Below are 15534 nucleotides of genomic sequence, written 5' to 3'. Positions count from 1 at the left end.
GTTTCGATGACACCATCACGGTGAGCTAAACAACGGATAGCGGGTTTGATACACTGGATGTTGTCATGTGGAACCTTGCGATACACTCTTCCTCAACCGGATCTTTTGTCTCCTTTACCTCCATAACCGCATCCAATTGTATTGGTTGATGTGAACAGGAGTACCAGCAATGCACACTAGAAACACATATGTTTATCAATCTGAGCGTCCTACAAGAATGAGTAGCAGCAGCAGCAGCAGTAGAGAAAGAGAGCATGCCTGAAACTCTCTACTCATGATGTTTGTTGTTGCCAACAGTAGTGGACCGATGCGAGACACAGCTCGATTGTTGAGGTTCAGCCTCGATGTTTACCGCCGCTGCTGCTGCTACTGCCACTTATGTGAGACACAGCTCAATTGTTGGCCGCTCAGATTCGATACTGCACTTTCACGATGCCAAGAAACGTTCTCGCACTTCTGCTGCCATTAGTAGTAGACCGGTTTCAACAACCGTTGCTACTGTTTGCCGCTGCTTATGCTGCCATAGAAGCTCGGTGTGAGACACAGCTCGCATTTTGACCGCTCAACTTCTATGCTTGCCTATATATTAGCCGCTTTCACTGCTGCTGCTCTCCACTTGTTGTTGTCCGTTCCACGTCCGTTGTAAGAATGAATGAGATCCACGAATGCTCCTTCCTTTTATATCATTCGGTATGTGTGAAGTAGGGGCCTCCTACTCGATTGCCATGCAGCTTGCCGGTGAGAGAACGAATCGGGCGCGAAAAAGAAATGACGTCAGTTTCGACCAATCAGGACTGGGTATCTCTGTTTGGATAGGGGTTGAATTTTTTCAATTGTTCGATAGTTAGTTATATGATATATACTATTTTTTTTTCCCCAAAATATATTTTTTTATTAAGGCACATGTGGCGTTAGCCTGACGGGGCCGGGAGTCCAATATTTTGACAATTTTTGTCTTACAACTATGTTAGTAATATGTAACCGATTACTCGCGGTTGGCTCGAGGTTAGTATTACAAGTGTTCTCATAATTGGTATGTTGCGGTCTTCGATGCTCTGTACGTGTGCCCGACACGGGATACTTCCTATTAGGATGCAGCTGATCATTAATCAGCAACGCCCCCCTAGTCTGTACCCCATATCTAGCGTGGTGCGTCTTTCTCGACTCGAGGAATCCAGGATAGAATGGTCACTAGCCGGCGCAATCATCAGCTCGTGTAGAGTTGTCATGAGCGGTACAACCTTTGGCTCTTGTTGAATGATCAGTGGACTGCACAACCTTCGGCCCGTGCATCTGTAAAGAGTGTGTGTATGTATTGCCGCGACTAAGTAAAAGTTTATCGATCGGATAGGAGGGATATGAAACGGGGACACAACGAAGGAAACATCATTAAACGTTGACATCGGCGTTCCTGAGGAACAGGTATAGATGAAGCAGAAGATCAGGATCACGGCTACCTAAGATATCCCGGACGGGGATCTCCGATTGTCTGCCTTGTGCTCTCAGTGCTCTAGAGAGCTGAGAGCGAGCAGTATGGAACCGGATACACGACCAGACAACATGCTCGATGTCGTGGTAGCCATCGCCACAATCACAAAGATTGTTTGCTGCGAGCCCAATGCGATAGAGATGCGCGTTTAGGTTGTAGTGATTGGACATAAGCCGAGATATCACGCGAATGAAATCACGACCTACATTCAATCCCTTGAACCATGCACTCGTCGAGACCTTAGGGATAATCGTGTGTAACCAACGACCGAACTCATCTTCACTCCACATGCGCTGCCAACTAACGAGTGTGTCCTGACGAGGAATGTGAAAAAATTCATTATAGGCAATTTGCCTTTCAAAAAGTGTGCCTTCTAAAGCGCCCACCTTAGCTAGCGAGTCCGCTTTCTCATTCCCCGGAATCGAGCAATGAGAGGGAAACCATGCTAAGGTAATCTTGAATAATTTTTCGACCAAAACACTCAATAGATGTCTTATTCTTGTTAGGAAATAAGATGAGCGTTTATCAATTTTCATTGAGCGGATTGCCTCTATTGAGCTGAGACTGTCTGAAAAAATAAAATAATGGTCGATGGGCAGTGTTTCAATGATCCCTAGAGCATAGTATATCGCACCCATTTCTGCGACATACACGGAACAAGAATCTTTTATTCAATGTGAAAAATTGTTATGGAGTGCCGTAATCGTTTGATGCAAAAATCCCATCAATCCATCATGAAATGAATGAGTAACAAGCGTTTGAAATTGGACATTTTTCACGATGCGATCGATTTTCATTTTTCAATTTGTACCCCAATATGTTCCTGAAAGACGTAATCCTACGTCAAAAGCCGTATCCATAGGGTTTGATTTGCTGCATGCTTTTGCTAAGAATCTATAGCGTGTAAAATTTCTAGAGCTGTTCAATCTGTGTACTCGATTTTCGCAATTCCATCTGTGGCTGAGAAATGTTTCTGCGCTACACAGGTGTGTTGTTGAAAGATTGTCGCTAACCCGATGGGGTGATCATCATAATGCTGTGAAATCACTTTATAGGCTGATCACATCCACTAGAGTATTGTGCGACTCAAATACTGGATCAAATGCACGGTCCCTCTTACCAGAAAATTATGATCTAAAACTTAAGTGTTATATGTACTTCTGATGGTTTGTACTACATGAAGTAGATCTAGCGTAGAATCATAACCAAAGGACTATCTCTAAGTAACGTTGGGATCAGAATTACAAGAACGTTCAAAATCGTCTAGAGAAGAAAATTTTGGAGCAACTCAAACTCGACACATATTATGAGTATCTTTTCCTTATTCCACGCGGCGAGTGACATGAGATAGCAAAGTTTCTCGCTTCATTGTGGAAGCTACCTTACCTTTCAATTTCTTTTTGATACCCGAGTCGATAACATATGAGAACATGACTTCAAATCTCACTCAGTGAAAAACTATCAAAGACATCAAAAAAATTTGTCTTGCGTCACTTATTGTTACAAAGGGAGTGGGGTGTGTTCCAAAAACCGCATTTTTGACGTTACGTAATTTGTGTACCACGCATTATGACATTTTTCATTTGAAACTACTTAAAGTTTGGTGGGTGCCGCCATTCCCGACGCCCAAGAGGGGGTCGGTTTAGCGCAACCGGTAGGATTAAGACCGCCTTCCCCTACACTATGAAGGGATACTGTTTTGGTCTGTTTGAAAATGAATATAATTAAATGGTTAGATAATAATTTTGGAAACACTTCTTTATTGTAATAATGGCAGTTGATAACTACGAAAACATCGAAACGTTCGCATTTTTTTTCACTCGATTTAGAACAGTCCAAATCAAATGATATCGATAACAAATGTTAACCGTAAATCAAGCTGGCACAACCGAGTTGACTTTAGTTCGATTGGTACTTTTTGCCATCAGCCGTGGAGATTCTCGTCTGGGGCGAGTGTCTGAGAGTGTTCTCGGCGATGTCACGAGCGTGAGTTTCGATGTCGGTGTCGCTTTCAATGGTGTTTGCTGCCGTGTATTTGTTGTCAATTTTATGCCATGAGAAGTTTTATTCAGTAACCTTCTGGGAGAATTCCGCATAGTCTCTGTCTTTATTTTTGGTGTCTCGTTACCCTGATCCAAAATATATGGCGTGAAACACAAATCTTTTTCAGCATTCGGCACATTCGTTGACAAGAGGATCTTCGAATCTTGTTGTATTTTACGGATTATTCTAGGTGAATTGAGATTAGTTTTTGTGGGAGTTTTAGCCGCAAGCCGTAGCTTCTGTCTGCGGTTTACACCGCCATGTGGGGATTTAGCGAGACCTCGCTTACGCGGGGTGGAATGACGAGGACTTTTTGGATTATTGCTAGCGTTTGCGGCTTTGACCTTTTGAACTTGTCGATTTTGTATTTTGTCCGGTTCGTTCATCAAAGAAGGCAATGCTTCGCCACTATCCACTTCTTTCTTCGTCGCGAATTTAGCACTTTGTCGACGGTTTGCTTGCAAATTTTGCGATAGCGTTTGATTCACGTTGGAGACCATTCCATCGAACAGTTTTGCCTTCGCCATTACCATTCCAGCGTTTTGACTTCGCAAGCGAGCAATCGAGGCTCGCCCTGACTGAGAATCTTGCAATGGAGTCAAGTGAGTCTTGAGCAAAGTAGAATTCAACCGGCCAGGTGTTTTGAGTGATGATAGCATGGGAGTTCTGGCTGGAGTCTTACGGGGAGGTACTTCGGGAGGTAACATGGGCGTTGATGCCTCTACTATTTTGATTTTTTGTACAGTTTGTGGTGTTTTGTCGACACCTCCATTGCTCGATCGCAACGAGTTCCTTTGTTTCCTTTCTCGACTCGTGCACGAAGAGATATCTAATTCCTGCTGGGAGCCTGAAATTTTGAAAAAATTCTCCGCACACGTCCATTTATCTTTCTCTTTTTCTTCGTCCGTGAAATTTTGTACTATAGTACATTTACTAGTATCGTTGTCCTCTGTGCGTCGTATAGGGCTCACGTCTGGTTGCTTCAGTCCACTTTGAACAGTATTTGGTCGGCCTCTTTTGAGATTCGTTTTAGGATAAAACATTAAATCAGATATTACTGGCGGAATTTGTTTGCTGTTCATGGTAGCAGTAGTCATGTGCCACGATTGGTTTCGAGAAAGACGGACATTTTCCTTGGAACGTCGTCGGATAGAACCAATCTTACGCGCGCTAGGAGATCGCATCGGTTTATGTTCTGCACTACGACGAATCTTGAGCTCTCGACTTAATCTTTTCGCCAGTTGATCCGTACTGGAGCAGCTCGCTTCAATAGGTTCAGTATGTACAAGGGTTTGTTGATATTTATTCTCGACGCTCACGACATTATCCATACTATCTCCGGTATCGCTTTCGATACTTCCAATAATGTGCCCAAATTCCTGGGATATACGCGTTTCGATTGCACTGACACGTTCTTTTATAGCTTCATATTCACTCTTAGTGATTCGCATGTATTCTTGTCTAGTTTTCTCATGTTCCTTCTTACCACCATCATCATCATCATCAACATCATCATCGAATAAAACTTTTCCCTTCAATGTAGTAATTTTTGTCATTTCAGCCCCATGTAGGTCAGTATTTTTTACAACTTGTTCAGTGTTAGGTTCTGATAACACGGGAGATACGCCTACAAACACCATAGATTCTTCGGTTTCATCTTCTTCGGGTTTGATTCCGAAACTGATTCGATCAGAGAATACATTTCCCGAATTCGCGGAAGGGTTATCATTACCGTTGCGTTGTTGTTGTTTTTTGCGTGCCCAAGGCGCACCAACTACACTCCACCGACGTTCCATTGGTTTACCGTCGGTAATCGAAACAGTTGAAGTACTAGGAACTAGCCGGCTTCCACTCTTGGCAGTTTTGTTCCTATTGCCGCCAATACTCAGTCGAGATTTCTTTACCTCCCTAGAAAGAAACAAAATCAATTATCTTTGGAGACGAAAACATAACGTCAACTAACTTGATTATTGTGTTGGGAGTATACGGCAATATTTCCCGATTGCCTGGAAGGGAATCGATCACCTCCTTCCTAAAAATAATGCAGACTATTCAGAACATTGAAACATACCTTAACTATCGACAAATTTCATGCCAACTTGTCTTAGGAGTTGGCAGCACCATCTCGCATAGCAGCGAAACGTTGTGGGTGTAAACACACGGGTCTTTGAAGCAACTTTGCATACTTGAAATATTCAAAAAAGATTTTTTTTCTTGATTTTTTACAAAAAATTATCAACTCAAAAACTATAATGCCGACAAAATTCGGGTCAAAGGATGAAATGTAGAAAATGGCTTGAATTGTCATAAAAAATACCAAATTTTTTTTTGAAAGAAATTTCGCTGGAAAAAAGATTATTTCAAAAATTAAAATTCATTTTTCTCAAAAACGTATTTTTTTTAAATTCTCAAAAAAAATATGAATAGCTCTCACCATTTCCAACAAGTCGTCCATACATCGGAAGATGTGCACTTTTACAGGGAAAACGTTTTTTTCTAACAACTTTTTAATGTTTTCTTTGAAAAAATTACAACTAATCCTAATTTTGTTTATAGTCAAGATAGCAATATAGTGTACTCGACAAAGTTCTAGCTCTTATTGAAATATGAACTTTCGTTCGTCAATTTTCTATCTTTTATAGTTTCTGAAATATAGGGCATTTTGGTATGTACCCCTGAAAAAAATAATGTTCTACTCGATACATTTTTATGTGTAAATTTTCACGTTTGACATGTTCTTGACATGTTTCTAAATAGAAAAAAAAGTCAGCAGAGCATGTAAATTGCGTTAATTTATCATAAAAATGGTACGATTGAACATTAGTAGCACTATTTTCAAAGAAAAACGTGAAAATGTTGTTATTCGAAAAACTTTTTCCATATAAATGTGCCCATCTTCCGATGTATGGGTGACTCGTTGGAAATTTTAAGTGCTATTTATATCTAAAAATGAATTTTAATTTTCTAAATATTTTTTTTTCAAAGATTTTATTTTCCAAAAATTTGTTCGATATTTTTTTAATGAAAACCTAAATAAAACATTTCGTTCTCTGACCAACTTTTTGTAGATTTTATAGTTTTTAAATTAAGATTTTTCGAAAAAAAATTGAAACACTCAAAATTAAAAAAAAACTTGCGAACATTTTTGCCAAAAAATAGAATGTAGGAAATTATTTAGGTTTTCATTAAAAAATATCAAACAATTTTTCGGAAAAAAAATTTCATTGAAAAAAATGTTTTGAAAATTAAAATTCATTTTTCTCGAAAACATGTGTTTTTAAATTCTGATAAAATAGATATGAATAGCACATACAATTTCCAACAAGTCACCCATACCTAACAACTTTTCCATGTTTTTGACGTAGGACTACGTCTTTCATTTCTATACCGGGGTGTAAAATCAAAGTTTCGAAAACGAAAGCGTTACGCCGGAGACCGAGATTTTGAGCGTTAATAGCTCCTAAACAACTGAACGAAATGGTATGATAAACACTTCATTCGAAAGATAAAATGTCTACGCGTTATATACTTGTTACTTTTTGATCCAAAAACTTGTTTCAATAGTCTTAAAATTGCTTTCAAAACAGGCTATTGAAATCACCAATCGGTATATAAGCGAGCGGCGCTCGGAAATCCACTCAGTTCTAATTGAACAGCGATTGGAGCATGTTGTCGCTGTTGCGGTGAAGCTCTTTATTTATCATGAAAGCGCGGATGAACGGTGTCACCAAGAGCCTGTTTGTGCACCCTAGGCCAGAAGAGAATCTATCAGGAGGAGAGTGATGCCACAAACGGTTCCCTGGGAAGACATCGCTACACACACATACACGCGCGGCTATTAACAGGTGGTTATCGAGTTGGCATTAACCACTGGTGGGCTTCCAGTATCGAGGAAAATGTGGAAATATCTAATCGTTACTGAAAATAATCTGCCAGTTCCTCTGGGAATTTTCAAAATATATTCATGTGAAAGAGTTTAATTGAATGTTTTCTATCCATGTTACACTGTGACCAAATATGTTTCAATCAAGTGCTATTAACAGGTGGTTATCGAGTTGGTATTAACCACTGGTGGGCTTCCAGTATCGAGGAAAATGTGGAAATAACTAATCGTTACTGAAAATAATCTGCCAGTTCCTCTGGGAATTTTCAAAATATATTCATGTGAAAGAGTTTAATTGAATGTTTTCTATCCATGTAACACTGTGACCAAATATGTTTCAATCAAGTGCTATTAACAGGTGGTTATCGAGTTAGCATAAACCACTGGTGGGCTTTCAGTATCGAGGAAAATGTGGAAATATCTATTCGTTACTGAAAATAATCTGCCAGTTCCTCTGGGAATTTAAAAATACATTCATGTGAAAGAGATTATTTGAATGTTTTCTATCCATGTAACACTGTGACCAAATACATTTGGTTTTGTGGTTTTTCAATCAATCGCAATTAACAGGATAACTTCAGAAGATTATTCTTCCCCATCAGTAGGATATTTCCGTATCCAATATTGTATGCGCCCGCAATCGATTATTGCTCAGTCGCCGAAAGTTCCGAGCTCAGAGAGTTCATTCCCCTCTAGTTTGCCTTCCAAATTGCCATCGTAAACCACACCTTCTCTCGATTCAATCACACACAAAAAGCATACTTAAGCGATATTCTGGTGGTGAGACACATTCATTTTTCGTGAGGACATCGACAAGACAACATCGTTGCCTAACGTGCTGGAGGAGGTGGACGGCGAAGGATCGACACATACACGCGCAGAACTCTTTCCGTTAGGATGCCATTCAGCATCGGGAAAGTTCCGGAAAGATCTAATCATTGCTGGAAAATAATCTGCCAGTTCCTCTGGGAATTTTCAAAATATATTCATGTGAAAGAGTTTAATTGAATGTTTTCTATCCATGTTACACTGTGACCAAATATGTTTCAATCAAGTGCTATTATCGAGTTGGCATTTACCACTGGTGGGCTTCCAGTATCGAGGAAAATGTGGAAATATCTAATCGTTACTGAAAATAATCTGCCAGTTCCTCTGGGAATTTTCAAAATATATTCATGTGAAAGAGTTTAATTGAATGTTTTCTATCCATGTAACACTGTGACCAAATATGTTTCAATCAAGTGCTATTAACAGGTGGTTATCGAGTTGGTATTAACCACTGGTGGGCTTCCAGTATCGAGGAAAATGTGGAAATAACTAATCGTTACTGAAAATAATCTGCCAGTTCCTCTGGGAATTTTCAAAATATATTCATGTGAAAGAGTTTAATTGAATGTTTTCTATCCATGTAACACTGTGACCAAAACCATTTGGTTTTGTGGTTTTTCAATCAATCGCAATTAACAGGATAGCTTCAGAAGATTATTCTTCCCCATTAGTAGGATATTTCCGTATCCAATATTGTATGCGCCCGCAATCGATTATTGCTCAGTCGCCGAAAGTTCCGAGCTCAGAGAGTTCATTCCCCTCTAGTTTGCCTTCCAAATTGCCATCGTAAACCACACCTTCTCTCGATTCAATCACACACAAAAAGCATACTTAAGCAATATTCTGGTGGTGAGACACATTCATTTTTCGTGAGGACATCGACAAGACAACATCGTTACCTAACGTGCTGGAGGAGGTGGACGGCGAAGGATCGACACATACACGCGCAGAACTCTTTCCGTTAGGATGCCATTCAGCATCGAGAAAGTTCCGGAAAGATCTAATCATTGCTGGAAAATAATCTGCCAGTTCCTTTGGGAATTTTCAAAATATATTCATGTGAAAGAGTTTAATTGAATGTTTTCTATCCAGGTTACACTGTAACCAAATATGTTTCAATCAAGTGCTATTAACAGGTGGTTATCGAGTTGGCATTAACCACTGGTGGGCTTCCAGTATCGAGGAAAATGTGGAAATATCTAATCGTTACTGAAAATAATCTGCCAGTTCCTCTGGGAATTTTCAAAATATATTCATGTGAAAGAGTTTAATTGAATGTTTTCTATCTATGTAACACTGTGTTTCAATCAAGTGCTATTAACAGGTGGTTATCGAGTTGGCATTAACCACTGGTGGGCTTCCAGTATCGAGGAAAATGTGGAAATATCTAATCGTTACTGAAAATAATCTGCCAGTTCCTCTGGGAATTTTCAAAATATATTCATGTGAAAGAGTTTAATTGAATGTTTTCTATCTATGTAACACTGTGTTTCAATCAAGTGCTATTAACAGGTGGTTATCGAGTTGGCATTAACCACTGGTGGGCTTCCAGTATCGAGGAAAATGTGGAAATATCTAATCGTTACTGAAAATAATCTGCCAGTTCCTCTGGGAATTTTCAAAATATATTCATGTGAAAGAGTTTAATTGAATGTTTTCTATCTATGTAACACTGTGTTTCAATCAAGTGCTATTAACAGGTGGTTATCGAGTTGGCATTAACCACTGGTGGGCTTCCAGTATCGAGGAAAATGTGGAAATATCTAATCGTTACTGAAAATAATCTGCCAGTTCCTCTGGGAATTTTCAAAATATATTCATGTGAAAGAGTTTAATTGAATGTTTTCTATCCATGTAACACTGTGTTTCAATCAATTGCTATTAACAGGTGGTTATCGAGTTGGCATTAACCACTGGTGGGCTTCCAGTATCGAGGAAAATGTGGAAATATCTAATCGTTACTGAAAATAATCTGCCAGTTCCTCTGGGAATTTTCAAAATATATTCATGTGAAAGAGTTTAATTGAATGTTTTCTATCCATGTAACACTGTGTTTCAATCAAGTGCTATTAACAGGTGGTTATCGAGTTGGCATTAACCACTGGTGGGCTTCCAGTATCGAGGAAAATGTGGAAATATCTAATCGTTACTGAAAATAATCTGCCAGTTCCTCTAGGAATTTTCAAAATATATTCATGTGAAAGAGTTTAATTGAATGTTTTCTATCCATATAACACTGTGACCAAATATGTTTCAATCAAGTGCTATTAACAGGTGGTTATCGAGTTGGCATTAACCACTGGTGGGCTTCCAGTATCGAGGAAAATGTGGAAATAACTAATCGTTACTGAAATAATCTGCCAGTTCCTCTGGGAATTTTCAAAATATATTCATGTGAAAGAGTTTAATTGAATGTTTTCTATCCATGTAACACTGTGACCAAATATGTTTCAATCAAGTGCTATTAACAGGTGGTTATCGAGTTGGCATTAACTACTGGTGGGCTTCCAGTATCGAGGAAAATGTGGAAATATCTAATCGTTACTGAAAATAATCTGCCAGTTCCTTTGGGAATTTTCAAAATATATTCATGTGAAAGAGTTTAATTGAATGTTTTCTATCCATGTAACACTGTGACCAAATACATTTGGTTTTGTGGTTTTTCAATCAATCGCAATCAACAGGATAGCTTCTGAAGATTATTCTTCCCCATCAGTAGGATATTTCCGTATCCAATATTGGATGCATAAAACCTTGTGCCTCCAACGTAACGCTCTCGTTTTCGAAGTTCTCCAAATATTCATTCATTCAGAATGAATTCAGATTCAACTTCATACAAATGATCTTTAAATCAACGATAGTCCTACGTCACCCTTGCGGTTATACCATAGATATAACCCACTTCCTGTTTTTTTTTTTGAAAAATTACTATTAATGTTTAGTTCGTGACATCTGTATGTTTAAATTATCACGATTAACATGCTCTGCTAACTTTTTTCTATTTAGAAGCATGTCAAGAACATGTCAAATGCGATAATTCACACACAAAAATGTAACGAGTAAAACATTATTTTTTTCAGGGGTTTTCATACCAAAATGCCCTGTATTTCAAAAGCTATAAAAGATAGAAAGTTGACGCCTTCGGCGAAAGTTCATGTTTCAATAAGATCTAAAACAAAACACTATATTGCTATTTTGACTTTAAATAAAATTAGGATTAGTTGAATTTTTTTCAAAGAAAACATGAAAAAGTTGTTGTAAGAAAAACTTTTTACCTGTAAAAGTACCCATCTTCCGATGTATGGATGACTTGTTGGAAATTGTAAGAACTATTCATGAGTGCACCCGTGGCCGAGAGGTTAGCGTCTCACATTATCATGCCGGGTGTTCGGGTTCGATTTCCGTTCTGGCCGGGGGATTTTTCGTCAGAGTAATTTCCTTCGACTTGCACTGTGGTCACGCGTATTCTAGAGCTTGCCCCTTGGAAAACATTCAAGGCGTGTTATATGGCTTAAGAAATCTCAACGAAGTATTAATAAATGACGCTAGTTAATGCATACGTTGAGACGGCAAAAATTCCACAGGGAACGTTAACGCCATTCAAGAAGAAGGGCTATTAATATAACTTTTTAATAATTTAAAAAAAATACATTTTCGAGAAAAATGAATCTTAATATTTTTTTTCCTGTGAGATTTTTTTTTCAAAAAAAATTTGGTTTGGATTTTGATCTTGTAATTATTGATTGTATTTGTTTTTATAGTTTACATTGTCTCGGGGCTTAAGGCGCTATGTTATTTTATATGTTTTCTTGAAAGCTGAGATTTGACCTTAGGTCCGAAGCCGTGTAAGCTATAAAAAACAATTACAATCAATAATTACGAAAACAAAATCTGTTTTTTTTTCAAGTGTAATGTTTTTCAAACAAAACTAGCTTATTGGCTTTAATTTGATATATCGATTATTTAAACCGGTCCAGTAGTATTATTGAAAAAGGTTATTTTGGAAAAAAGGGGGGTCAGTTGATTTTTCGGACCACCATAAAATGGAAATGGCCACCGTTATGAAACAAATAGAAAATACGGGTCTAATATTTTACGATGAAGAATACAATGACCAATTTTCATGAAAATCTGACAATCACTATATCGGTTTGGCATGGAATTCAATTTTGTGCTTGACCCATTCTCACCCCCATTCAGCGTAAATAAGAGATTATTTCGAAAATATTGAAATTCGAATGAAAAAAAATGTTTGATGTTCAAAATCAGTAATGACTTATCTGGCAAGACTTTGAAGAATCATTGTATCCAATATTTACAATTTTAGTAGTTCTGTATAATGCTGGGCATGATATTTTTGCTGAGGTGTTATTTGATGGCTATTTACACATCAAACTTTGATAAATTAATAAATAATAACTATTTGTACTACAGGTAAGTATTATGCATTGAAAGTTGTGGAAATATGTCTCGTATTAAACGGCTCACAGCTTTCAAAAATATTCGCAATATTTGTCAAGATATTACTAATAGTAATTTTCTCCATTTATGACCCAATTTCACACCCATCGACGGTGGTCTAATTCTTTTTTGAATATTTCAAATATGCAAAGTTGCTTAAAAGACCCATGCGTTTCGCTGCGATCTGAGATGGTGCTGCCAACGGACAGTGAGTTGGCATGAAATTCGTCTATACAATTTTCTTACTTTTTCTTCGCACTGAACGGCATGCCGTCAGTAACCTTGCGCTTCTTGACAGACTTATTAAGACATGGAGTTGCTATCGCAGCCACCACCGTTGTATCCCGATCGGGCAGTTCATCTGTTTTGTCCAAGCTTTCGGAGGAACCAAGGGCTCCAACAATTTTTTTCAAGCCATGGAACATTCTCGTTAGTGAGCCGCTTCTTCGCTTCTTTTTCTTTTTTTCATTGGTACTGCCACAAATCATGCTACGATGTGCTTCCCCTGTTTGGCGATCAAACGCGATTGTTTCGTTCAACTTTTCGGCAATCGTATCAGGTATTACACCTATTTGATGCGAATTTTCAATCAGAAGTTGTACGACTTTTACATGGCTTGTTAAACGTTGCTGTATCATTTCGGCAATTGGCATCAAGTTAGGCGTCAGAATGATTGCTAAGTTCTCCACAGTCATCTTGTTAACATTTGAATGAAGTGATACAGTATGTAGGAACTGCATAAAAAATGCCAGCGTATTCAACGTTATCGGAGGAAGTAGCAAGCATGCAATCATGAGATCATACACCTTATGCTCGCCAGATAGTAAACAACGTATCAAAACTTCTTGAATGTTCCCGGTCGGTAGAAGCGGATCGGGGAGATCACGAAAGAATGTCTTCAGTATGTTGGCAATATCAACAACATGATGAGTTCTCCCTAACTGTATTCCATTCTCAAGACTAGCCTGCAATAAGACTTTGTTTAATTTGTGACATCTACAACACGCCCGCACTTGTTTACTTTAATTTCCTGTTGTCTTTTCGATGAGCCAGCTTTCCTAAATAAACCTTCAGTGTTAACTTGTTCCAGAATCCGTTGGCAAGCATCCGATACAAATAGAGGAACCTGTACAATACCACCGTTAGCCAGAATAACATCAGTCAGTTCCAATGAATGCAATGGTGCGTTGAAAATTCGTTTATAACTCGCTTTGTCCTGAAACAGAGAATTAAATACAAAAAAAAAATGTTTTTATTTCCATTTCGGACAACTCGTACCTGTCCAGTTTTGACTCGTTTATCTTTTCGATATTTGATTCCATGACTGCGTAATTCGTTAACAATTACATTGAATAGATTTTCTTTATTTACGATATCATTTATAAGCATTTTTATCCCTGCTTTATCCATGGTTTATTTCAGCATCATCATTGAGGACGATTTTTTACAGGGAAAACATGAACGGAACACGATAAACAAACGTACACGTATAATGTCAACGGTTACTGAGATTCTTGAATTCGCCCGCGCTGATATTTTATCGCTCATTCGACAAGTTTCTGACGTTTGACGTTAAACGATCTGAGCAATTCAACATGTCAAGAATTATATTTGAAAACGGCTAAAGCAGAGAAGAGAAGTGGAACATGAGAGAAAAATGTGGCAACGATTTGTGGCAAGAAAATGTAAACAGTGAAAAAATTGACAGATGGTTTACGCTCTAAAAATTGAACATAATGTTAAGATGTATCTAAAACGGTGGGAGACGTCATATATAAGGTGGGAGGTTCATATATAATGTTAATAATGTTAGCATCATTCTAATAAGCACGGCGAATGGGATAGAAATTACTGTATATATATATATATATATATATATATATATATATATATATATATATATATATATATATATATATATATATATATATATATATATATACAGTAATTTACATTTAATGCGACATTTTTTTAATTGGACATACCTGTAATGCGACACATTTAATTGGACATGTTTACATCTAATTGGACAGAGAAAAATCCGCACTGACAGTGGTTAGTGTCGACGTCTGGTGGCAACTTTCGATTTGGGACAAAACTCGATAGTGTAATCTCTATCAGATTAGAAGGCACGAATCCAGTTTTCAAATGTTAAAATTTGAATGAAAATTTCTACATCATGTTATTTAATTACTTTAAACACGTATTTTTGACTCTTACGTAGCCGTTTGTCTATACATTTCTGATATTTTGACTGAAACTTTTCATTATATATAATATCATTCCTCGTCGATTATTTGCAAGAGACGGACACACATTGTCCGTCCTCCGCTACAATATCGAAGCTGGAAAGATTTTTTTCCCCCTCCGCCAAAGTGATTTTTGGTTGTTGTTTTTTTTTCTTTCGTCCATTGGTGACAAGTTAAGTGCCAACGCATCCGGAACAGCGAGGAAGCAGCACCTCTCCAGCGACGCTGGACCGGTGTTCTGTGAATTGGTTCCATTGAGCGTCACATTTGTATCTTCACCAAACATCAAACAGAGAAGTACAATAGAATAGTTTTTGCCGTCTCGCTATTGTGCTTATACCGTAGCGTGCAGCGTTGTATAGCTCCCTGAATAGGGTTGTTCAAGTTGTTCGAACTCATCAGACTAAATTTTTTTATTGAGTTTTTATTTATTAATTTTTTTTTACGAAATTATTGTTTTTTTTTCAAGAAGGTTTTTGATTTGAGCTAGTTTTTAGTTTAAGTTAGTTTTTAGTCTAAGTTAGTTTTAAGTTGAGTTTTTGCGCGAGTGTGTGCGTGTGAGTTGTGTGTGTGCGTGCGAG

At 37.9% G+C, this 15534-nt stretch overlaps 1 protein-coding gene across 2 annotated transcripts; it reads right to left on the bottom strand.

Annotated features, from left to right (window-relative positions):
* Positions 1–3221: 3221 nt before the first annotated feature.
* On the bottom strand, positions 3222–14335 carry LOC129762303 (rho GTPase-activating protein 11A-like). 2 transcript variants are annotated; one of them, XM_055760449.1, is made up of 5 exons: positions 13983–14335; positions 13726–13920; positions 12951–13669; positions 5496–5564; positions 3222–5440 (listed from the first exon to the last, which is right to left on the bottom strand). In XM_055760449.1, the coding sequence occupies exons 1-5, from the start codon at positions 14112–14114 to the stop codon at positions 3364–3366; spliced, it is 3192 nt and encodes a 1063-aa protein (XP_055616424.1). In that variant the 5' UTR covers positions 14115–14335; the 3' UTR covers positions 3222–3363. The 2 variants fall into 2 exon arrangements, with proteins under 2 accessions (XP_055616424.1, XP_055616425.1); XM_055760450.1 differs by lacking the exon at positions 5496–5564.
* Between the last annotated feature and the right edge of the window lie 1199 nt (positions 14336–15534).

Source organism: Toxorhynchites rutilus, chromosome 1, assembly GCF_029784135.1.
Source record: "Toxorhynchites rutilus septentrionalis strain SRP chromosome 1, ASM2978413v1, whole genome shotgun sequence".
Taxonomy (NCBI): domain Eukaryota; kingdom Metazoa; phylum Arthropoda; class Insecta; order Diptera; family Culicidae; genus Toxorhynchites; species Toxorhynchites rutilus.
This window is presented reverse-complemented; position numbering and strand designations above follow the sequence as displayed.